The sequence below is a fragment of the Cydia pomonella genome, chromosome 1 (genome assembly GCF_033807575.1).
Source record: "Cydia pomonella isolate Wapato2018A chromosome 1, ilCydPomo1, whole genome shotgun sequence".
Taxonomy (NCBI): Eukaryota; Metazoa; Arthropoda; class Insecta; order Lepidoptera; family Tortricidae; genus Cydia; species Cydia pomonella.
The window spans coordinates 19,195,365-19,221,854 of NC_084703.1; the positions used below are offsets into that span (position 1 = coordinate 19,195,365).

Here is a 26,490-nt window from a genome sequence, read left to right on the forward strand (position 1 = left end):
TTGTTTAGTTACATTTCATTATATTCTTTCATGTCGCACTTTGTCTATGATTAGATGGCATCATAGACGTCATGCTCAAAGTAAAATAAGAAAATAAAAACTTGTTCATTACCAATGCCAAGTGGGTTAATAGGTAGATTAAATTAGCTTAAATTAAAATTAGTAAGTAAATTTAGCTTTTATATGAAGTTCAATATATGTTTAAATTGTTTAATTGACAGGGGTAAGTTATAAATGAATCTCAATTGTTTAAATAATGAATTACCATTATTTTTATAAATTGTGGCGTTCACGACGATGCGTACCTTGACTCTTATTATCATATTATTAAAGGTTAGATTTGACAAATCGTGGATGACACGAATTAATGAATTAAACTCTTACTAATTTTGATGCTACACAAATCCCACGTGAACTGTCCTTCGTAAATTTGACTTAATTGTTTTAAATCAGGGATAAAACTGAACTGGACAAAAATAACAATTATTAAAGATAATTTATTCAAAACGATAATTCCTTAAAAATAATTATGGTCGCTAAATATGTAATAACTTAAGCTATCAGTGACAACACACCGCTCTCGCGCCAGGGAGCGCGTTATTCTTCGCTGTAGAACAAACCCGCTCAGATACTTAAGTCTAAAACCTTCAGTGAGTACTTAATACTAATAATATACGTAGATGAATTCACTAGGTGTATGTAAACAATATAAATGTAAATATTACATTCATTCAAGTATGATATAATGACTATTCTTACCCTAAGTCGATATAGGTACCAAACATGAATATTTTCTGACACTAAGACTGGACATTAAGAGGCTGGGCGTAAAACCGGGAAATCATAATTATATAATGCGCCGCGCAAAACTTGCGATGGAAGATTTGTCCACCGCGCGGGATTTTTATCTATTATCTCCATTACACTGATGAAAATAGTCAAATCCCTCGGCTATGCAGAGTATGCAGTGTATATAGTGTAAGTGTATGAATGCAAAAAATATATATATATATAAACTAATTTTACGTTAGGGCCCTCTTATAAAGTAATTGTACCACTCCGACCATTATAAGAGAGTTCTAAGTATGTATGTCCCCACCAACAGTGTTAACAGATAGAGATCAACGATTAATACCTATAGTATAAGTACGTCCCGTATATAAGTACGTGTTTTCATGTAAAAATAATCGATAGCATAGGCTATGCTATACTGTATAGCAATGGTATTATAACTAAAGATTGGTTATAGGCGTTCCAAAATAGAAACACTTACCTATCTTGTACAAATTGTACTTACAAGTTGCCTTTAGTAGCGCCTATCTAGGCAAGCGAGAAATGTGCATGTGCTCACCACACACAAATCACACCGAAAGAGACAAGCTTAATGTTTAACAACAAGTATGAGAAAGATGAATGGAATGCGAAAATTAAGCAAAAATAACAGATTTCTTCGTAGGTCTCTCAATACTACTTACGGTCTGAAATCCAGACACTGGAGAAATAGAAAGGTTTAAAGTGTAAATAAACAAACTTACTTTTATTTCACCGTATTTTCGCACTTTTCGAAAATAATTAGGGTCAATCAGTAATTTAGTTGTAATTTCTTACTTTCATCTTGCAATAAAAATAGACTCGAATTCAATTTCACTTCCCCTTTTTATGAAACCGGGAAACTCAACCTTGTCGTTCATTTTTATTCGACTGCCCAAAAAAGGAGTGTGTTTTCAGGGTTAATGTTTTTGAGACAAAGTAGGCACATGTACAATACAGTACTTATTTAGATTCTTTCGGATAAATACCACACCACGTACAGGGAACTATGCAATATTTATGCAATGTTTTTAAATGTAGAATAGATTGTCTTCGGGCTGTGCGTAATTTAGTTATGAATGTTATGATCCATTCGGATGTTAAGAATTTAAACTAATTTTGTATTTACGATCAGGTCATACAAAATATAAAATAGTTGTCATCGATTAAAATTATTCTACATTGCGGGATTGTAGTAAATACCAAGCTGTATCAAATACCAATTGCAGAAAGGGTATAATCATAAATAAAATCAATTACCTATTCTGTAATTCATTACATATTTCTCTGAATCATATCTATCTGACAGTCTAGATCACATTATGGGGAGAGTCCTTGCTCACTAGTCCTAGCTGCCTGCGCCGATGCTAACCTGCCTAAATTTTTACGCTGCGTCAGTATTCAGGAGCTCACTGGTGTAAGGAGTATTTCATGTGATCGTAGTAGGCATGAACCGACGCGGAGCTGACTACAGGTGGCTGGCCGGACGCCGGTGGGGCGGAGGGCGCGGGCAGCGCAGGCAGCGGCGGCAGCGCGGGCAGCGGCGTCGGCGGCGGCGACGCATACGCCTTGCGCTCCGGTAGCGCCGGCAGCGGCGAGCCCAGTCCGAAGCCGCCCAGCCCCAGCGACCCGCCCCCGAGCATTTGCCCGTGCACTCCGCGCATTCCTGCGAACATCGCCGATGTACCTTAGGAAGAAATATTTTCTATGTTATTTTAGTGTAACATTAAAACATATTTATTACGTAATAGCATTTCAGGTACTTTAAGACATTCGCTTCCGCAGCAAGTAAATAATATTAACAAGTAGGTAATCAATTAATCATATCATTGAAATATTCCATTTTCAGTAGTACCTATGAAACGAATAGCTACGAACCTCGAATGAGCGATAGACACGCGAATTTAATCAGAAAAATAAAACCAAGACTACGTTTACTAATGAATTAAGAAACGTTACATTTCATCATTATCAGTCATCATTATCATTATTCAGTGAAAAGGGGCGTTCTATCAGCAAGCTTTCTTCTAAACATAAGGCGCCATTGCAGGATAGCGTTAGCGTTGATACATGGACAAGACAAGTGATTTGTGAAACATGCATCCGATTAAATTTACGCGTGTAAAGTATAATTGCGGAGCCGGGCGCGTTCCCATCGATCGCGGGGGCGCCTGCGCCGCGTCTGTTGTCGGCACCACGTGCACGCCTCTGGTAATCGTCGTAATTTAAACAAACCCAGCAATGCTCCCGATTGGACGGTTTTACGTGTAAAACCGAACTGGCTGAATCTATTTTCTTCGAATTTAAAGACACGTGTTACTGCACGTATTCAGCTACAAAAGTTTTTTGAATTGTACGTAAGTATCTCTTTGTATTGTTTTAAGTATACTGGTTTTAATTTAGACAATTTTCGTAATTGGTACTGGAAAATAAGCTATACGTTTTATTTTTCTTATAAGTAGCTACCGGTAACTGAAAATTTTGCGGACAGATATACCCGACAGCTATCTAGGTAGAAATAGACACTCAGCTGCTGTTCTAAGATAAGTCGAATTCTAATAAGCTGTTGTTCTATAACTTAAGTACTGAACAAAAAAATGTTACATCAGAAAAACAGGAAGTGAGTAGACTTCTGTTCGAGCTCAAGTAGTTGGGTAACGACGTCCCCGCTGCAGCGGCCGACGCGGGTGGTTGTCATCGCGCGGTGCGCTCGTAGATCACGGCTCGCTGGTAAATGTTCTCGAGTGGGCAAGCGACGAGAGACACGCGCCGGCGCACACAACTTTTCCAAATAACGCTACGTACTTTAACCGCTCAACTAAAGATTTATAGGGTTTTAAAAGGCATACTCGCGTTGAGCTGTGGGAAGTAACCTTTACAATAAAGATGACTAATGCTGATACATGTTGATACGCGGAACAAAGTATAGTCGAGTCGAGAGCAGTAAAAACGGTTGCAGGCTGTGTCAATTTTAATAAAAATTATACCCTCCCAATTAATTTACTCCGGAGAGTAGACTGCGCAGCATAGGGTGACCAGATCTGTTCTCTTTCCGGTTTTACGGGAAAACTGCATTACAAATACGGGGTTCGAGGTTAAAATACGGGACTGGCCGTTTTTTATTCAAAATCAACATTTTTTTTTATTGCTAAAATTTGGCATAATCAATCAACCTATACAGTTGCTAAATTTCTTAATGAAAGACTTTAGAAAACAATGTTAAATATTTAAAAACAACATTTTTTATATTATATGGAAAGGAAAATGTGAAATAACCAATACTATAACCATAACTATAATACAATCATTGTTGGTAATTGTTTTGTAGCAAATAGTTTTTGTTTAAGCTGTATATTTTACTGAGGTGTGCCAATAAAGAGTATTCTATTTACCTATACAAAATTTTCTTTATGAATTATCCTTAAAACAACCATAAATCGACAATTTCTAATTACATATTTGGATAAGAGAATGTCAATTCATCAAATAAATATCATATCCCAATGAAATACCCATAAAATAATAATAAATATTAATACACGCAAGTGTTCACCGCTGCGTGCGAGAAAACAAATATTGTTCGAATAGGTATTTTTATCAATAAATGCAATTGAGTCATAAAATTACGGGACAATGTATTGTCCCGTATTGGTATCGCCAAATTACGGGAAAAAGAAAAATTCGTGCCTGAAACACGGGACAACCCGTAAAATACTGGACATCTGGTCACCCTAGCGCAGCACCTTGTTACACGTAATTTATTATTATTATTATGATTATGGCATAAATAATTTCGCCAGCAATAAAAGACTGTGAATCCTGAATGCCGGAAATCTGCCAACAAACTTTTTAAATAGGTACAAGAAATTACAGGCGTTAATGATATACATATAATTTTCTCGCTTGTGCTCAATGATCGATCATTAAATGTTAAAACGGATTCTGAGTTGGCAGGTTCACCGAAAATCGGTTGACGTCAGAATTCGCATTAAGGATTCACGGGGACGCAATATTCCAGAATATGAAACAAACATAATATGCATACATGCGTGTGATGAGTAATTTGAATTATCTTAAATAAAAAAATATATATTCAGGTTATGATTGCACCCTTAACTAAGTATTGAAATAAATTTCAAACGTAAATTTGAGAAACACATTTCAAAACATTAATTCGCCTTAAACGTCGTAATACTATGTAGGTATGTGTATTTCTCTGTACCTGATACAAAGTAATCATTGTAGATCATTTACGTCATCTACATTATCAGGTTACACACCAAGTGCCCATTCGTTGATAATCTGGTATTGCGCCTCCGATCCATCCTAAATCAAGGAAAATAGTTATGTGACAATCGTTAATAAATGTTTATTTATTTTCTATTGTATTAAAGTATACACATAATATGATAATCGTAAATTTTGTATCAGATTCATTGCATATTGAAATGGAAAAGTTCAATAAATTTTCATATTAACAACTAATAAACATTATTATTACCTACGTGTCTAGAGTAATCTAGACCAATTACATATATACTCGACTATATGTGACGTTCCACGGAAAAAGGTACCTTATGGCGGCTGGCACTTACGCTGTTATTCACGTCGCTCCTTTACGAATAGGTACGCTGCTACGCGTCGTAAGCGCCAACCGCCATAAGGTACATACCTTTACCCGTCGGACGTCACATATTTCAACGAAAACTATGCAAAATCCACGATTTCTGCTTGTTATTTTTTAATACCTATTATTTTATATTAATTGTTAATTTAATATACATGGGGAATACTGAAAGTTCTTAGAAAAGGCCACTTAGAAATCATATAACAAGAAATATATTTTTTAATACAGTTGCTCAAAAAGTGCTACTTTACGTAGCTGTTTAGAGTGCGGAATGTTGGATTTCGCGAACTAGTGCTTTTTACTTTTCCACTTGTTCCAATTCATGACTACTTATTGATGAGTGTTAATATTAGTTCCCTTTAAAAGTAGTATTCAACATAAAAACCTACTGTTAATGTAAAAATAATAAATATAAGCATATTTCATATTTTTTTTTTACCTCTTCATCATTATAACACGTTTATTTTTCAATATTGAATATTGAAAAACCGTTCTTAATAAGTTGTCTGAATGGAACGGAATAGCTGCCGAAACGCCTGTCAAATCAGAGGCGTTTTTTTCTTACTGCAAGAATGTTTTAAGTTTCCAAAACAACATTCCACACACGACAACATTCGATATTGTTTTCATACAATTTAAATATACGATACACAAATAATCGTAAATAACGATACTTAGGTAATAATAGTATAATATTTATATATTTACAATTATTTCTGTCTTATAGAACATGCATAAAAAAGTACTTGTTGTTTTTCTTATTTTTTCGCAACTATATTAAAAAACGTCGTTCGATACACGTGCGAAAATGTCATTTTACACTCGTCCAGAGTCTTGCCACTCGCCTACGGCTCGTGTCTCGTGTGTCTCTCATATTTCGGTGCTCGTGAAGTAATGACAATACTTTCCGCACTAGCATCGAAATGTACTATTTCACGTCAGCAGCTCGAACAAGGGTAATTTGCTGCTTAAAAACAGTGAGAAAAATCGCATTTTGCTCATTGAGTGAGACAAAATAACATTCAAATGACCTTTAGATTCCAATGTCATTTCAACGTGCGGGCCTAATACAAGTTCGAAATATTTGGGTTCTATCGTCTTAGTCCCTTTCACGTCATTAGCAAAAAGAAAGAGACAAAAAAAGTGCATACGGAATTCAACGGTATATTGACGGTTTATAATAGACCCCCGAAATAAGTCAGACCGCATCGTTCCAAAACACCCTACGAATCTTCATGCGTAATAATTAATTAATGAAATAAAAGTTTAAAATTTAATAAAAACACCATATTTACGTATTTTATTATACAATCAAAACAATGAACTTATACAAATTTACGCAATTGTTACGCAGTAAATAATTCTACTTAATTACTTTTAACGATCTCTACTATAGTTGACAAATAGTAGTATCCGCAATACGGACCGTATCTTACAAAGTTTTTTTTTTACAAAAAAAATGTTGTCGATTGAATTGTCAATTGATGTTCGTTAATTCATTATTTTCGTATTATTTTATTGAAATATCTTTTGTTTTGTTTTATTGCGGTAACTAAAGTTAATTGTTAGAATACCTTCAGAAAACATGAGTTAAATAGTGATTCGTCCGTCTGGGTTACATTTTTTCAGGTTGTCTTTTTTAATGGCTGACTGACGTGAAAAAATTTGTGTACTACACGAGAACAAAGTTATTTACATCTCGTGCGCTTTTGAGTCCCTTACTACGCTCAAGATTCTAAATTAGATTATAGAGTCTTTCGCTTGCACGGGACTCAAAACAAGCACTCGAAGAAATATCAAACTTTGCTCTCTTGTTGTACAAATAACTATAAAAATTGTATGCCGGGCGTTATTCCTATTTTCATTTTATATTTCAATTCATTTAATCGTTCAAAATTAAGTTTTATGATTTTCAATGTGGGCTCAGACAACAACCGCGTTAAAAAATAAATGGTTTGCAGACAACAAAACGAAACGTTATCGTTTGTATTAGGGATTGCAATCCGGTCCGGCGGATCCGGTAATCCGGCCGGATCCGGCACTTTTCAGGAGCTACCGGATCCGGACCGGATCCGGTATAATAAAAAAACGCCTAAATACAGCACGCGCTGTGCGTTTCAGATGAATAAAAGGCAACGGATACGAGGTATGAAGTTGAACAGAAGAAAAAACGAATGAAAAAGTTTAAATTTAGTAAGATAAAAATATATTTATTATGACGATGACTGGGAACAGAAGAGGATTTTTTCTTCTTTCATGTTGGTGGCACGATATGACGATTACATAAATACTGTAATAGAAGGAAAAATGAAAGGATGGAGATGCCATGGAAGGCATTTGTAATTTATGCTAAAGAGAAGTTTCATGTTTGATCTATGAATTATATTCATTAGTATTATATATGTAATAATATTTACAACATCAATAAATTGCTCTGATAATTAGCTTAAGATAATTATATGTAATACTATCTTACTATTCATAAGTGCTTGTTGCTAGGCCTACATGAATAAAGTATATTTGAATTGAATTGAATTGAATTGTCGTGTCATAATGTTGTGATAGGAGATTAACCGACTACAGTTGGTCTCATCAATATGTGTGAATGAAGAATATATGATAATATTGATAATCTTTAGTTTTCTCCGATATATGTATATATATATGATAAAATATAGATTCTTTTCTATTCAAATTTAACAGAGAATCTTTTGTTACACAATTTCATCCAATCTTATGCAATTTCCTTCATCTCCTGGTACATGCTACTCTACGTCTAGCCAATTCTTTATTTGATCTATGTAACTTTCCCTTTCCGCGATGGTTTTCAATCCTACATTCTATTATTTTTCGCATGAGATCGTCGTATCGTGTGTTGTTCCTTATAATTTGACCAATATACTTTTCCATAAATTAAAAAAGTACAATTTTTTTTAAGTCATACAGTCAACTACTTTTTCGGACAAATAAATTAGAGCAAGATAATACTAGAGCGCATTTAATATCATAATTGGTTTAAGTAAAATATCTTCGTTAAAAATAATAAATAATAGTAAGCGTAGGAGTTGAAAATAGAGTTCCGGTTACTCTGGTTATAATATTAGCGGAAAATCGTTGAGCATTAGACTTTTTGTTTGCCGCGATATCTATTGTCGAGTAGCAGTACTGAGAGTTCCGCTACTCGATGCTAGATGTCGACTACGAAAATAATAAGCGTTTTGGTACCAAAACTGATGTATGGAGTGAGCAATCTATGTACTTATTTCTCTATGCTAGAATGGATGTCAATGTTAGAGTTTGTGAGGAAGAAAAGAGTCGTGGAATGTATGGGGCCCAATACATACCACGACTCTTCTCTTTCCGAACAGACTCTACAAAGAATTCAATCAAAGAACAGTTACGAAAACTTGTCCTTTCAAGGAGCTCCCATTCCCACCCCACATCCCATCATCAGGCTTTGGAAACTAAGCAAATTTATAATTGTAAGCGAAAATTTCAGCACTTTTGAATAGTTAAATATAATAAATTACCAATTTAAAATTTTTGTTTTTAAAGAGATATTGACATTTTGACACTTTTTACTACCAAGTTCTATTTTATGGTTAAGAAGTTATTTATTAACTTCAAATCATAGATTTAGGAATACGTATTACGCAAAAAACTAGAAAAATATGTCATTTAATTATCTTTTATATCCCTATACCAAACCGGATCCGGTCCGGCCGGATCCGGCCGGATTGAAAACCAATCCGGTTTGCAATCCCTAGTTTGTATACATAATTCATAGTTATCTTAGCGTTTAGTTTTGTTTTCTGTAAACGACTGCCATCTTTGCTAAGACCCCAGGTACGTTTTTATAATGCAGCCTGGTTTTCTTACGACTGTTATAATCTTTATATTTGTAATTTATCTGTTGTATTTATTTAACTATACGTCACAGTTGTGCGGTTAAAAAACCGGCCAGGGGCATATCGGGCCATGCTCAGTGTAGGGTTCCCAAAAATGGCTTAACAAGTTCCCTAAAGTTGTAATTGAAAGTCTGTATTCAGCTTTACTTTTACGTTTTTAGGGTTCCGTATTTTTGATACGGTTCAAAAGTTAGTGGCAGGAAGCACATTTTATAGCTCTTGAAGCGATTATTTTAAAGACGATACTATTGCCCCCCCCCCCCCCCCTTATACATGCATATGTATAAGGCTTGCAGGCAGGATGTGCTTTAGCGCATGCTAAGCCCAGCCAGCAGCCAGGTATACATTATGTTTATTAATTGAAACCATTTACTCAAACCCGTAGATGATTAGGTCATACTGAGTAACTTTCACTTTGGGATTTTATTTAATCGTATGGCAAGATTCGAGTTGCCTAAGGTATTAGAAACTTTAATAAAGAGTTAAAGAACTATATCCAATGTCTTGGCCCATAGGGCTGCGTCTTCACTAGGAGCGAGCAAATCTTCATGGTTGCCAATAAACATTGGGATCAACACCGAAATCACGAAATAAAATTTGGCTATTTCGTAAATTTTTGCTGCTCTGGTGTTGAAATTTTCTATGGGCTCTCCCATAGAAAATTTCAACACCAGAGCAGCAAAAATTTGAAATATTCTATGGGAGAGTTAAATCATTTTTCGTGATTTCGGGGTTGGCCCCATAATAACACTGGCTCGGTATTCGGTATGATCTAAATATTAACAGGTTTGAGTAGATGGTTTTATTTAATACATATACTGTATAATTATTATGTTGACGTCTTATTACCTATTAGTACTTTTTTAAACATGATAAATTATTAGAACCGAGCTTATTTCAATGTATTTTTTTCATTATTAGATTTTTTGGGTTTCCAAAGGAAAACATTGATTTAAGGCCCAGTTAGAACTGAGCGCGTATAAATTTCATACTATTTTGTAAAATAAATCCACATGTTATTACGCAATATCTATAGACAAATTATAATTTGATAAATAAACGGGAATTGTAAATACAAAGTGAAACGTTTTGATCTCGCTCGCGATTAATTAAGATTTTTATTGAAACATGGTGTCGAACAAGGTTTAAAACATTTTTGACGCGATTAAAACTTTGACCAACAAAGCCTAGAAGATGGATTTTATTATGCAGAAATATTTTTTGTGGAGATGAGTAGTGTGGCATTGAAACCACCGTAAAACAAAATACAAAGGTTATTATTGAAAATGTGTACATTATAGGGAGTAACTAATAAGTCATAGACTTTGCGATTATTACATCGATAACACTCTGGTATACGGTATCAATTAGATATAAAGTCCTTCTATAATTAAATACTTTTTCAACAAAAGGAGACTTGTAGAAGTTGGAATGGTGGTGGGATAAGATCGATATCGTTTCTAAACTGTGTTTATGAGTTGTAGTCGGCAAAAGATAAGTTTTTGTAATTTAAAATCTCAACATTGACGCTTGTGCGAACCTATCATAAGATAAGGCTGAAAAAATATTTAAGTAGCTAAATATGTATCTCTATAAATATAACAAATGCTCCAAATATTACAAAATAAAGTTATGAAGTGTACTAAAAATCAAAACGCAAGTCATTTTAAGGAGTTCAGCTTACTTACAGTTTAGTTGTGAGCTCCTATTACAGGGCCCACCCGGTATACGTTCGATTTCATGGTGGGACAAATCGCCTAGCAAATGAGATGATCTCCATTAGTGATTTTGTCATTATTTCTGCGTACACAGGCTCGGGTTTAATCTTTAAGCAATCATTGTAATGTACAGATCAAAAACCTTAACTGCGGCAAAAAATGTTCAAAACCAAGCATAGCATAGTTTTACAGCATAGCGTCATACGCAAATCTGTTTCATAAAAACTGGTTGTGTAAACAAGGGATCAGGGTTGTAAAAGGGTGAACATTTTTTGCAGCGATGTGCCTATACCGTTTTCACGCATTAGGTTTTTTAATGTTTTTATTAGCCCAGTTTAACCTGGGGATCCAACGCCTGTAGCGGACCGACTGCCTTCACCCAGACCGCACACATTGCGGCAAATGGATCGATCTCAGTGTCAATTACGGAGTTAATTTTAACCAGTTCCATATTTAAACTGACATTAAAAAGAGGTAGAATGAGACAGAATTAACCTTTTTGTTTACACCAAGTGCAGTTGAGACAAAAATAATCATAAATACTTTCATAAAAAAATATATTGAGAGAAACAGAAAATGTACCTAGCCCGTGTGGCTTTGAAGACAACATAGTTCATTTTAATAAGTTAAAGTGATATAATAGGTATCAACTCTTTGTACTAGAAAGCTGGATTTGGCTAAGGTATATTTTGTTAATTCCTTTTTATTATAGCTATATTAAGTGAAAATTAAACATTGAAATATCATTTTCACGACTTTCTCCTCACACGAAATTCAAATAAATGGAATTCTAATGTAAACCTTTCTATGAAAAGGGAACTTATTGTCGATTCTAGTTTCCTTATAGGTAGTAAACCTCCGAAAACATATCATTTTTTTCTTTGTTTACTTCCTATTATTCATAAACAGAGTAAATTTTAATTTGGCAGAGCCATCCTCTTTTTTAACATTTTTTTTTATAAGCCAAACCATAGGGAAAATGTAGTATAAAAGTCCAAAGTAGACCAAAAATAATTATAAACATTTTTAACTTACGACGGAACGGATGATGTTGCCATTTTTCTTAAAAACGACTAGTCCGATTTTGATGCGGTTTTCAGTGATGGGTTCGGGTTTGATTGGTGCATGTTTTTAGATAGGTTTTACGGTGACAACTCACCAGAGGGCCCTGCAGTAAACATTTATTTGGGCATCCTTTTTCAACTACGTTTTAACCGTCGTGGGTTTTATCAAAAAATTTAATTTTGTTTTTATTTAACCAAAGTTTTTATTTTATACTGTTTAGGTACTTTTTTAAAATTTTTAGTGGCTTTTAAATATTAAACCAAAACGTAAATTTAAAACACAAGGCATCATCCGCAACTTACTTCGTCGAAAATGAGTATAGAAATGTAAAATGTTTAGTATTATAAAAACCGATCAAGTGTGTGTCGGGCCATACATAATGGAAGGTTCCGTACCATTTTATACATTAAGGCTCCGTAGGTTTGTGTTCCTCTCTTACTCTCACTGTCTACCACCATCACAAGCTACCACCATCTCGTCTAAAGAGCCGTAGGAGCTTTATGCTGTCTACTGCAGCTATCCAGATTCCGTCGTCTAGGTCCACCCCGCTGAATCGCTTCCGGCTGGGCATAAGCAGCCGAGGCCGATCTGAAAAGCCTTAAACAGATTGCGTTCCCATGTCGGCCGCAGCAAGGAGAACATGCTGAAGTGGGGCGCACTAGGCGGCTCAGACACCCAATGCCCATGTGGGATGACTCCCTGTCCTGCCCAGCGTGCTGCTCTGAGCAGGACCTCCGTGATGCGACGGATAGAGCGATAAATGCCGCTACCGCGCCGCCACGAGAAGAAGAAGACTCACTGTGCGTGCTCGGGACTGCGGATATCATGTTATTCAATTTTAATTTGTTGTAGGCTTTAAAAAAGATAAGTGTAATCGCTGATTTCCGACAAAAATAAATAACATTGCGCATTTTTAGACGCAATTTTCACTGTTACGAATTTTATAAGCGTTTCAGTATATTATAAAACTTGGGCTTTTTCATTATATTATCCGACTGAGTTAAGAAGGTAACTGATTGCAAATAATATGCATGGAAACGGAGCCTTCTTAATTTGGTCCAGTAAAAACATTTTTTTTCTAACCAACTATTAGGTCTCAAATGTTAGTTCAAAGAGGTTTTATCACACCAAACATAATTTATAGATTAAATTATCTCGTAAATTACATTAATGAACAAACATAACAATTTATCGATTTGATCTCCATCCGCCGAAATGAAATACGAAAATATTAGCTTTTTTACATTTTTTTAATTGGCTGTTTGTCGAATTCGTGCGCGCCTTTGCCTTGCACGCGCATTGTAATCGTGCGTAAAAAAAATAACGCGCCAGTCATTTTCCGTATTTGTCGTAAAATTTGAATAGTTTTGCATGATTTTAGTTTATATATTGACGAACATGTCATTACCGAAAACTGTAAGCCACCATTTTGAAAATTGTAGGTACCTTTGCTATTTTGACAAAAAAATCTGATTTATTAGTTTTGTTTTTTCCTCGCAAGTGTGTTGAAAAACGTCGTATGAAACGCGTGTGTAATGACCAACTTAGCACACTTGTATCATAATATACTATTGTGCATTGATTGTTAGATTCGTTAGCTTAGCGTATGTTGATTATGGGAATACCAACAAGTCCATATCGATATCCCTTCACGCTGATGACATAACAAATAAAATCTTGTAATTTAACTTTACTTATGAAAATATTTTTAGTTGACAAAAGTACTGAGTATTTGTAACTGTTTCTTATTATATGTTTGTTTTTATAATTATTGTAATTACCGTAAAATATTTAGGTAATTGACAATGAGCGAAGTAATTTATAAATAAAAGTATTTTTCATATGCTTCTGCAAGTGTCTTATGGCTAAGAAAAATATGAGTTACTATCTTACTAAAAACATAGAGTGATCACGTAAGCACACACGAGCGACACTGGCCACGTAAGGTAGGTACATGTAATATGTATGTTCATTCCTATCGCACTTCTAGAGCAGTGGTGGATCACCAAATTAGTTTTTTTAAACAGACGTCAGATGTCTAATCAAAAATGCTCATAAACGGAGCACCTATGAACGAATAAACAAAACATCAAGGTTGTCTTTCTTAAAATCATTCTTGATTTTTTTTATTAAAGCGAACGTGCGTTACAGTAACTCGCCGTCGACGTTATTCTCGAAATACCTATTGCATTTATAAAGATCAAACGCTTTGAACAAACGGGCGTTCATGTAAACAGATCATACCCACTACGCTCGCCGGCCTGCGCGGCGCGACGCGACGTACGCAGCACCACGTATAGTCAACTCAAATACATCGCATCGTTTTACTCTAAAAAAATATTATGACTAAAGTTTCATTAGTCGGCGTCATAAAATTAACCATGATGTATAGACTAAAAAAGCGACCCAAATACTGGTTTTTGTCTGTAGGTATCTGGATAATTTTCTAATGCACTAATTAACATAAATGCCCAAGTCACCTAATGGATATTAAATAAACGGGATACGTATGAAAGCTCTTCCTGCGTGTATCTATTTTTTTATAGGAGGCAAACGAGCAGACAGATCGCCTGATGGTAAGCGATTACCGGCCTCCATGCACACCTAACTACTAAGATGGGAGTACGCTCTTTTCTTGAAGGTTTGAAGGTCTAATCGATCCGGAAATACCGCAGTCGACAGTTCATTCCACAGTTTAGCTGTGCGAGGCAGAAAGTTCCTGGAGAAACGCACAGTTGAGGACTGCCAACGATCTAAGTGGTGAAGATGGAAATTTTGTCGCGTAGGGCGATGGCGGAAAGAAGAGGCAAGGGTTAATTCGAATAATTCCTTGAAGCCCTCCTTGTTATAAATGCAATAGAAAATTCAGAGCGATGCCACATCTCTACGCAGCGCCAAGGAATCAAGCCGATCGGAATTCCGCCGACAGTCGGCAATTCGAGTCGCTCTTCGTTGGGTTTGCTATTAAATTAATCAAATTGTATATATTTTTAAACATGAACTAATACATTATAAACGTTAATAATATTTTAAAAGTAAAATTCATTTACACCTAGTTATTTTTTATAAATTAGTAACTGAATAAAAAAAAAAGAAGCTGTAACTCAATAAACATAAAACCTATAACTCCTTAGAGAGATATCCAGATCCTTGATCCAGAAGGAGAAGGTGGTAGTGGGGTGCCCCTGCCCATAGATGAGAACAGTATATCATGTGTGGACGGACCTCCGCCTTATCTCATTTACTTTTTAATCGTTCAGCATAGGTTTGAGCCACGTAGAATAGAACGCTTTAACAGTGGAAATAAAAATATAGTAAGCAAACTATTTTATTCTTAAGGAAACCATCTCTGGAGAAAAAAAGAAAAATGGCATACAGACCAAATCCCATACAGCTATTATGTACGTACGATTGTACGTATTATGTACGATTGGATTTTTTAAATCATTTGGTAAATAATAAAATTCGTCTAAAAAAGGAATCTTTTAAATTATGAAATTTCTTATTCGCATCATATAAACCGACGACCGATCTTGCCTAGTGGGTAGTGACCCTGCCTACGAAGCCGATGGTCCTGGGTTCGGATCTCGGGAAGGGTATTTATTTGTGTGATGAACACAGATATTTGTTCCTGAGTCATGGGTGTTTTCTATGTATATAAGTATTATGTATTTCATCGCCTAGTACCCATAGTACAAGCTTTGCTTAGTTTGAGACTAGGTTGATCTGTGTGAGATGTTAATATTTATAATTTTTTTAATCAACCAGGAAAGAAGTTCATGCTGGGGAATTGTAAAATTCCTTTAGCCTACTCTTTGCCGCTGCAAGAAATGGGCTATTTTAGTAACCGACTTTAATCCAAAAAGAAGGAAGTTCTGTATTCTGTTGTGTCTATTTTTTTCTTAATGTAGGTTCATCGATTATTTTGAGCTCCGTGGCCTCCGTAGTCCGTGGTCCGATTAGAGTACGTAATTATTATTTTTTATTTGTTTGAAAGGATTTACAGTTACATCCAAAGTGGCCCTTATTTATTTGGTTTTATCCGATTATGGTGTCCGTGAGGAATCGAGGCAAATCCTCAATTTTTAAAGGATTTAGATGGTTTCTTAAGCAACTCAAGCATTTTCTCTTAAAAACCACAATTTTGATGAAGATGACCTAATGACGAAAACCACAAATGATATGTGAAACTTCCTTTACATACAGGTAAGTGGGTGTATTATGATCTTGGATGTAGATATTAGTGGAAATGACTAAAATATGACTAACGAGACTGAGAGGTGATGGGTAGGTGTGGGAGGTGAAGAGAAAGGGTTGTGCTTGAGGGGTCTGAAGTATTGGATTGAGTGGTTGGAGCTTGACGGGTCAGGGTTTGAGGGGCTAGGGGATTGAGGAAACGGTGAGTTCATGGGTGGGGACTGAGGGGTGCGGAAGTTGGGAATTGACAGGGTCGCGGATTGGGAGTAGAGGGATTGGGGGATAGGAGTTGAGAGGTCGGGGTTGAGAGCTAAGGTGTCTGAGATTGAGCGACCGGAGATTGGTGGTTGAGGGATTGGGATTGCAGGTTCGAGAGGTTTAGTGATCTAGGGTTGAGGGGTGGCGAGGTTGATTGATCGGAGGGTTGAGTGAGAGAAAGTTTACGAATAATAGTTATTTGTACAACAAGAGAGCAAAGTTTGATATTTCTTCAAGTGCTTGTTTTGAGTCCCGTGCAAGCGAAAGATTCTATAAATTTAGAATCTTGAGCGTAGTAAGGGACTCAAAAGCGCACGAGATGTAAATAACTTTGATCTCGTGTAGTACACAAAATTTTTCACGTCAGTCAGCCATCAAAAAATACAACCTGAAAAAATATAATCCGTCTTCATCACTATTTCACTCATGTTTTCTGAAGGTATTCTAACAATTAACTTTAATTACCGCAATGAAACAAAACGAAAGAAATTTCAATAAAATGATACGAAAATAATGAATTAACGAACATAAATTGACAGTTCAATCGTCAACTTATTTTTGTTAAAAAAAAACTTTGTAAGATACGGTCCGAATTGCGGATACTACTATTTGTCAACTATAGTAGAGATCGTTAAAAGTCGTTAAGTAGAATTATTTACTGCGTAACAATTGCGTAAATTTGTATAAGTATATTGTTTTGATTGTATATTAAAATACGTAAAATATGGTATTTTTATTAAATTTTAAACTTTTATTTCATTAATTAATTATTACGAATGAAAACTCGTAGGGTATTTTGGAACGATGCGGTCTGACTTATTTCGGGGGTCTATTATAAACCGTTAATATATCGTTGGATTACGTATGCACTTTTTTGTCTCTTTCTTTTTGCTAATGACGTGAAAGGGACAAAGATAATAGAATCCAAATACTTCGAACTTGTATTAGGCCCCGCACGTTGAAATGACATTCGAATATGAAGGTCACTTGAATGTTATTTTGTCTCACTCAGTGAGCAAAATGCGATTTTGCTCACTGTTTTTAAGCAGCAAATTACCCTTGTTCCAGCTGCTGACGTGAAAAATTTATTCATGCATGAATCACGTGTGGACTCGTGTGAAAGCTCATAACAATAACTTAAAACTGAAAATAGAAAAATGAAAAAAAAATACAAAAAAAAGAAAACTGGATTCAAAATGACAAAATAAAATATAATCCTCTTTTGTGCTATTCGCGTTACCACCTGGTATGTTTGTTGTCGGTGACAAGCCAAATACTAACAATACCGGACAATAATAATCAGCTGTTATGTCTAAGTCACAATTCTTACATCTGTACTAATATTAAAACGTGAAAGTAACTGTTTTTGTCACTTTTTCATAGCTAACTGAACTGATTTTGATAACATTTGGCATGTTTTTTTTATAGTACGTCGGTGGCAGACAAGCATGGCCTTGTTTTAAGCAGTCTCCGTAGCCTATGGACGCCTGCAACTCCAGAGGAGTTACATGCGCGTTCCCGACCCTAACACTCCACACCCTCGTTGAGCACTGCAGCTTTATTCTGCTGCTGTTGTTGGTTGTTTCTGATGTATCAGTCAGTCCTTCATACATATTTTGATATCAATGTGTCCAAATCCTACGCCTGCGGGCTATAGTATGGACAATTCGAAAAATAGTAAAATTATTGTAAAATTTTTCTTAAAAACAGACGACATCAATGAATATACATTCTTCTTCACCAGTGGTCGCATTTCTTAACCGATTCTCGTGAAATTTTGTTTGATATGAATGTAGTTTTTTTTTGCTGATTCAGTTTTCTATTTTTTTTCTACGAGTGAATGGTGGGTCTGTAGCTCTAGTATTTTTTTTTGTTTAAATTGATTGATCAAATCAACCCTACTTCAACCTGTTATGCTGGATTTATTTTTCTACACCTAATGCAGTAACCAGACTGATTGATGGCGACCGCTTTCCTTTCCTTCAAAAATAACTCCTCATTACACAATAGGTGTTTGACTAAGCAGCTCAAACAAAGTTCGAAAAAGAACTGAAAACTGTTCTCTTTGGTGGCTTTTCTGATGATCAGCACGCAGCGCAGATCGTCAGAGCCAATCCCTTCGATCGTCGATGCGCGCTGCCATTGCACATGTTACCGCAGCTTTTACGACGGTCGTAAGGGAGTGCTCGGGCTTCTCAGAAACGGGCGCAAGCGCACATGGGCGGCTATAAACCGGCGATTATCCGGCTCTGCGCTGCCTGTGCCAGTGCCTGGGGCATTTATTAGCCATCTATGTACGCGCCTTGGTGATTTGCCGATCACCTTTTATGTATCTGTTTCATATTTACGATATTGGATGTAAATGCATCTCATATAGGTTTTTAGCTAGTTTACCTATTATAATTTATTTACAAGTAGTACGTAACGGTACATTATTTATGTTATTTTGAACAAACCAACGAAGTATGAGTAAAGTTTTTCTGTATTTATAAGGTTCCGTAACCAAAATGGCAAAAACGGAACCATTATTGTTACGACATGTCCGCTTGTTTGTATGTAACAGCCATTTTACCCGGAAACTGTAGGTAAGCTTTATTTTAATAAATTTCAAGCGTATCTTGTTACCCGCTATTAATAGCGGTACACAAACGGTAATATTTAGGTATAGAAGTTTAAAGTAAAAAAATATATAGTCACCTATATTTTATAAGATGAGAGGCAATCTGTATGGATCGCATGTTATAAATGTGAAAAATAAAATAAAATTCACTTTAAAGTTTCTAAACTATACTTTGGATTAAGTAAATACTTTAGAAAATAAACTCTTGAACCAGGCGCACATAAATTAAATTAATTTAAATTGATTTTTTTTTAATTTAATTTAAAGTCTCTTCGATTACAAATTATTAAAAGACTCCTATTTCAAAGATTTAAAAAAAACATAATTTTTAAAAGAATATTTTATTCTTAATGTAATCTCTTGAAAAAAAAAGTTGATGATAATCAAGTTTATACCGATATTTGGGTTCCTTATGTTGATGGAATTTGAGAGTAATCGGGATAAAGAATAAAACCTCCAAAACACAGAAAGAAAAATCCATTCGCAAATTTACGATGAATTAGGGTCACTATGCTGGTTCTGGTCCAATTACAGGAGTTACCAACTTTGTACCTATATAATGCGAAAATTTTTTTTTTATACCTAGCTTTACGTACTTAAATGTTTTGTATTTGTTTTTGTTGCTCATAGTGTCTAATACTTAACGTTAATATTATGTGACCATAATATTTACGGTTTTTTATGAAAGATATATTTTGCTTGTTTTTTTTTAGTTCTCGTCCTCAAAATTTCGTTTCTGTCCACGTATGAGCTAGTTCTCGACCAATATGTGAAAAAAGACTGTAGGGTGCACTGAGGGTGCATTATTAAGTTGAAAATCAATAAGACAAAACGTTTCGTTTTTTAGGGTTCCGTAGCCAAATGGCATAAAACGGAACCCTTATAGTTTCGCCATGTCCGTCTGTCTGTCTGTCTGTCTGTCTGTCTGTCTGTCTGTCTGTCTGTCTGTCTGTCTGTCCGAGGCTTTGCTCCGTGGTCGTTAGTGCTAGAAAGCTGAAATTTGGCATGGATATATAAATCAATAAAGCCGACAAAGTCGTACAATAAAATCTAAAAATTTAATTTTTTTTAGGGTACCTCCCCTACACGTAAAGTGGGGGTGAATTTTTTTTTTCGCTTCAACCCTAGAGTGTGGGGTATCGTTCGAAAGGTCTTTCAAAACTAATAGGGGTTTTCAAGAAACATTTTTTGATAAAGTGAATATATTCGGAGATAATCGCTCCGGAAGAAAAAAAAATGTGTCCCCCCCCCCTCTAACTTTTGAACCATAGGTCCAAAAAATATGAAAAAAATCGTGGAAGTAGAGCTTAAGAAAGACATTAAATGAAAACTATAGCGGACATGATCAGTTTAGCTGTTTTTGAGTTATCGCAAAAAGTTTTCCCTTCATAGTAAAAAGACTTACTTTAATTAGGTACTGATTATGCAAATTTGCCTATTTGTTTAACTCGGGTGAAAGGTACCGTTTCATCCCTTGATTAACAATTTACTATACTTTAAGCTCCAGTTTAGCTTATTGTGACGGAAGAGTAACTACGGAACCCTACACTGAGCGTGGCCCGACATGCTCTTGGCCGGTTATTTATACATTAAATAGATATTTTTTTGTCTCCCGCGACTTCGACCGACATAATTCTAAAGACATAATATTAGTCAAAGAACTACTCTCGTAAAGATTTGTGAGCAGGTTTAAATAGTTATTTATATTACAAGTGTGGAAAGAAGGAAAGATCTATTCACGCGTGTATTGTACGACGTTTTACAGTACATATGGCCCTTTAAATTTTCGACATAGGCACGGAAAGTGCTTATTCCCGCACTAGTGCGGGAAAGTAGGACCAGAATATACCGTAAATATTTTGCGGCTAACTTATATTGTGCAGTAATTAGAACTATTAGAAGTACATAATATATATGCCTATTTCGAGAATTTGACGGGCCATATGCACTGTAAAACGTTGTACGATACACGTGCGAATTTCCTCCTTTTCACACTTCTCTCGTAATGATACAGTTTAGTAGTTATTGACAATAACAATATACATAATGGATATATACAGATGATTACTATAACTAGCTTATATCTAAAATAGGCCCTTGAGGCATTGTACCAAGGATGCTGGCGGCATTTCCTCGTTGTATCGCAATACTGATACGTTGTGCGAGGAAGCCGCCAGCTCTTCGGTCACCAGTTACGTCAACCAGACGTTTCGCGATTTCTCCAAAAAACTTGTGCGCGCTGGGACCCCATGGACCTAGAGTTTTCAACATGATACAGTTGGTCAAAACTCCTACTTTACGTGAATTTTAAGCATTTGCAAAGTACGTTTATTCGAACTAAATTGTGCTTTTTGCTTTTCCATTTTTTCTGACCGTAATCCATACGTCCACCCTAAATACTTTGGCTGTTCAAAATTGATTACATACAAGGAACATAATAACATGATATAAGTTTTAAAATAAATGTTTATTTATTATTATATAAATAAAAACCTTAAACAAAATATATGTATGTGAATGGGCCACCCAGCGGTAATAGATCGCTAGCTTTTTGTCCGACAGACACATACAAGTATGAGCCGTAGCAAACGGAAGCTGCTCCGATAGCATGGACATTAGCGATGGCGTTTCGCAAGGTTCTACGAGTATGTTATCCCCAACGCTGTTTTTGCTGCGCATCAATAAGATCGACGACATTCATTGCTATGCAGACGATAGTACTGGGGAATGGGGATGCCTTTATCTTTACCCTTTCACAGACCGTGCCAACATCCCTCGTTCTGCGGTGCTGGAGAGCCGTGAAAAGCTTGTGTCGGACATTAAGATGAAAGTGGAGGACCCGCTAGAAATCGCCTTGTCATACAAACGTAGCCCTCATTTTCCTCTGGATATTAACATTATTTTGACACAGTTTGTTATACAACTACCACAGCTATGCCCTTACGTTTGATTTTTTTTTCGATTTTTTTATTTCTACAATCTGTTTTTCGCACCCAATGTTTACAATAATCAAAAGATTGAAATAAGTCATACGTAGGAGCATAGGTATGGTTAATATACATAAAATTATGTAAACATATTTTTCAAATTGTTAATTTTCAGAGAAGCTAATGGGGACTACATTTGTTTGTATGGCTGCGGCTCTCCCTTCTTCTCTTAAGAACACTCTATCCAGAGTTTCGGTATGGGTTTGGAACATTTTAGTCCGATTTAACCCCACCAAGACCGTATCCGCGTTTACCGCTAAAAACCCATTTACTGTCGTCCCACAGTTCCAAGGCACAGCCTTGGCCATGTTGGGATCCTCGGTGTAGACATCTCCAGCGACGTCCAATTCCGTGGTCACCTGAAAGGGAAGGCTGCGCTGGCATCCAAGCAACTCGGTGTGCTCAATAAAACGACACTTTACTCCGGGGCACAGACATAAATCGTAAATCAGACCCCATATGGACTGCTGTCCCTTCATGTATGTGCACCTGAATATCAGCTTGGGCCCTTCGACTCAGTTCAAACGCGCGCTGTGCGAATTGTCGGCGATCCTGAACTCACAAGCGACATTGAACCTTTTTAAGTCTAAGAAGAGCAGCTGTGGAATGAGCATCCATGCAGAGGTTTTCTCGAGGGGCTGAAGTATGTTTAAAAAAGCGTCAAAAGAACTAAAATCGAATATGAACTGTAATAGATATGAGTATGAAAAAGAGAACTCAAAATAATTCGTTTTAATTATTCGTTTATTGTTAATTTAAATGGATCATGGACCTAATACCTACATTTCTGACTTCTCTAAATTCTTTGAATAAAAGGATGAATTTTATTAATAAATACGCTACTAAATATTTGATGAAAATTATTTACTTCGATAGAAAATTACTGTTGTCAATTATTGATACTTAAACCGTCGTATTCGTGTAGGAAATATTTACGTGAGATTTTCTTGACTATATTAATTTTAAAGATTCTTGACTACATTATTTATCATTATTATAATATTAAGTAGAGTACTATTGAGTGCAGTGCTGAGCCCGGGTCGAGTATTGTTATTTTTAACCGACCTCAAAAAAGGAGGAGGTTAACATATTGTCTGTATAGTTTTGTTACACCGGGAATTTATAGGTCTTCTAATTCTAGGTTAGTACTGGAGCCACGGTTAGTTAAAATTAGCAAATTGCTAACCGTTTAGCTTCATTTGTCCTCGAAGAACACAGCAACACAGATCCGCCGTAAGCGTCTATTCTAAGAAAGAGAGCTTAGATTCTAGAGATATATAATTGTACGTATGACTCGGAATCAAACTTTCCTAAGAGTACCCAAGTAAATACTACAGAAACATCAAATTGAATGTCATCGTAGTCAGGTTACTTTTGAAAAATCGTATCTCGGTCACGTATAACATTTTAATTTCTTCATAACATAATCATTGTGCAGTCATAACGGGTGAAGAGTTTTATCTTTAATAATTAAGTTTTGTATGGTGTCTGTCCATAATTGTAGATGATTAAATTTTTCCTTACCAAAAAGTTAAAAAAAACAGGAACGTGTGATTGTTTCACTTAAATACAATGGTGAACGATCCATTAACATTTACTGAGTAGGTATTTTGACTTAGTCCTGCTCACGTCTCATGAATCATCCAATATTATGGATGCTTTTGTCTTTTATAGAAATTCTTGTCGTGCTCAAATGCATGTTAGGATTGTACGAATAATTATTATTCTAACAGTAGGCTAAAATTTTTACAATAAAAATAAACAAATGAAACTCACCATGGTCATTGGTTACATATTGGTAATTGGGTATGAGATCTGGAAGGTCGTGGTGCGGCGGCGGGGAAGGCGGCGGCGGCCGATAACTGGTGTCCACCGACCCGTAGGGAATCGGCCACTCGCGCTCGCCCATGCCGCCGTATGTGCAGTAGTCGCTGCCGTAGGGCAGCTGCTGGCTCGACGAACTGGTGTGCGAATAGGCACAGGCTCCGTAGTCGATGGAACTCGCGTTGCTCGTGCCGGCCCCACTGCTGCCGGCGAGCTCGTAGCCGGCGGGCTGTGCCGGCGGCAGCGCGGTAACCCCGCCTCCGCACAGGTATCCACCGCTCCCAAACTGAGGCTTAAGAGCCTGGCACTTCCGGCGGAATCCTCGAGGTCGCCTCCTGAACGAACCCTCTTCGAACATGAACTCTGAGGAAGGGTCGATAGTCCAATAGTGCCCCTTCCCCGGCCTCCCGAGTCCCTTCGGGAGCTTCACAAAACATTCGTTTAAGCTTAAATTGTGACGCACAGAGTTCTTCCAACCCTGATATGAACTTCGGAAAAATGGAAATGTTTGTTGAAGATAACTGTAAATTTCGCTAAGTGTCAGCCTTTTGTTCGGAGAGTGTCTGATCGCCATGACTATGAGGGCTATGTAAGAGTACGGTGGTTTTTCTTGTCTTCGGGTGGCCGGCGGGCGGCGGGCCGCCTCCTCTGTGGCTTGCTCCTCGGTCTTCATGCGTGCGTGCGCGCCGGGCCGCGTGCAGGGCTACAGTGCGCCCGCCCACCGAGCGGCGCCCGCGCACCGCGCCGCCTATTGCCGCGCCCCACACCACTACCACTCCCACAACGGCCTATTCATATTATATTATTTGCTAAACTACACCTGCCAACTTGGTTACTTATCTATTATCCTATGAATCATTTTTATATGACATTTTAAAAATTCCTGCATTCGTAATATTATTACACGATAGGCTGTTTGTATAAAGATAATTTACCTGTCAATAACGTTTGTCAAGGTACATGTACATATATATAGATATATATGTATGTACATAGCCGGAGTGGTATAGCCGTGAGCTGGCTGGTGCGGTCGTCGCACCCGTCCGCCAGCCGCCGAAGCTCGCAGCATCCATGACTCCACAAACACTAAACAGTGGAAAACCCGCTTAGACAATAATATTTACCCGTCACAAGGACGCCTGTCGAACGCCCGCTCTTGACCTAGCACAATTAAACCAAACATTTTACTAGATCTATAAAACGGCTATACGACGTACACCAAATATTTACCATAAAGCGTAAACCAAAACTTTTGCATTAAACTTGTTGGATTTATTTACTCAAGCTCGTTTACAGTAACTAGTCATTAAATTATAGTCCATATTACGGCGCATTAGAACAGCATTTTAAGATCGGATCTTGGCCTTAGTGTAATTATTACGTACAGTGTCGATAAGCGTCTAAACATTGTATGTTTACTATCGTGGCTTTCTGTCATAAAATATTGTTACGTTATGCAATTAAATAGGAAGCACCAAAAATACCTCGTCTCGCCATCATTGTATCAGCTGAAAAGAACAAGAGAGGCTACCGGGGCCTCCACAACAATTGGTTGTGTACTTGTGTCCTGCTTTCTATTAGAGATTACTTGCCAGCTTCCCTAGATCAGACCTCTTAAGGAGCCTTTATTACATCCTAGAATTATCATACTTAATCTGATTCATTGCACTTTTATATAATTACGAATAGGTATACTTACGCTCTTACACAGCACAAAGCTCAAAACTTTGACTTAATGCAATTGATGATTGAATGATGTAAATACTTCTTTACTTACCTAATACAAAAAGTTGATGCTGGATAAGTCATTGTGTTATATAAGTTTTTTGGCAATGGAATTAATTCGATGAATGGGTTGTTGGTGTTAAATGTATGGACTGTTTAAATTGATAATTATTAAATAATTAAAGCAAATCAATTAGATTTGAGTAGAGGAGAGAAGTTGTCGCCGCTTACGCCAATGTAATGCTGATAAAATGACACAGGCAAATAACAAAATGAGAACAATTGACGTCAATTTCTTAGTTCGAATCGGCTTCTAGGTAGTGTTGAACAACAAACGCGCCGCGCTACGCGGTCGCAAACTCAGGCACTTGCGCGCCGGATTGCTGATTTCTATCATAAACATTTCGAGCACAAACTATACCAAACTAGTTAATACTTCTAAGGCTACATCACAATTATAACTATCATACTAAACCACCTAATTAGGGTGTTAAATATTAAAGAAGGTACATAATACATATATCATACATAATCCAAACATACTCCAAAATACAACGCCAGAAGTTTAAACATCACTATCGTTCGTCACGATTTCGTAGCACCTAGCTCAAAAAGAAATTAATGAACAGCATGCAACTAAAGATTTTACATAGCATTCATTATATGTACGATAAAAAACAAACTGCGATATTCTCTCCTTTTCATGCCCGTTACACATGAGATGGTTTGAGAGAGATGAGGTGCTGAAGCG

General features: G+C 36.4%; 1 protein-coding gene across 1 annotated transcript; it reads right to left on the reverse strand.

Moving 5' to 3' along the window:
• Positions 1-483: 483 nt before the first annotated feature.
• LOC133517630 (forkhead box protein F2-like) lies at positions 484-26,176 on the reverse strand. The gene is made up of 2 exons (XM_061850983.1): positions 23,967-26,176; positions 484-2,497 (listed from the first exon to the last, which is right to left on the reverse strand). Exons 1-2 carry the CDS (start codon positions 24,685-24,687, stop codon positions 2,220-2,222), a joined length of 999 nt encoding a protein of 332 aa, XP_061706967.1. The 5' UTR covers positions 24,688-26,176; the 3' UTR covers positions 484-2,219.
• Positions 26,177-26,490: the final 314 nt, after the last annotated feature.

Coding starts and splice junctions, on each gene's coding strand:
- LOC133517630 (XM_061850983.1), bottom strand. CDS start 24,687: ATGAAGACCGAGGAGCAAGCCACAGAGGAGGCGGCCCGCCGCCCGCCG. Junction 2,498..23,966: donor ATATGTAACCAATGACCATG/GTGAGTTTCATT, acceptor TTTCTTCCTAAG/GTACATCGGCGATGTTCGCA.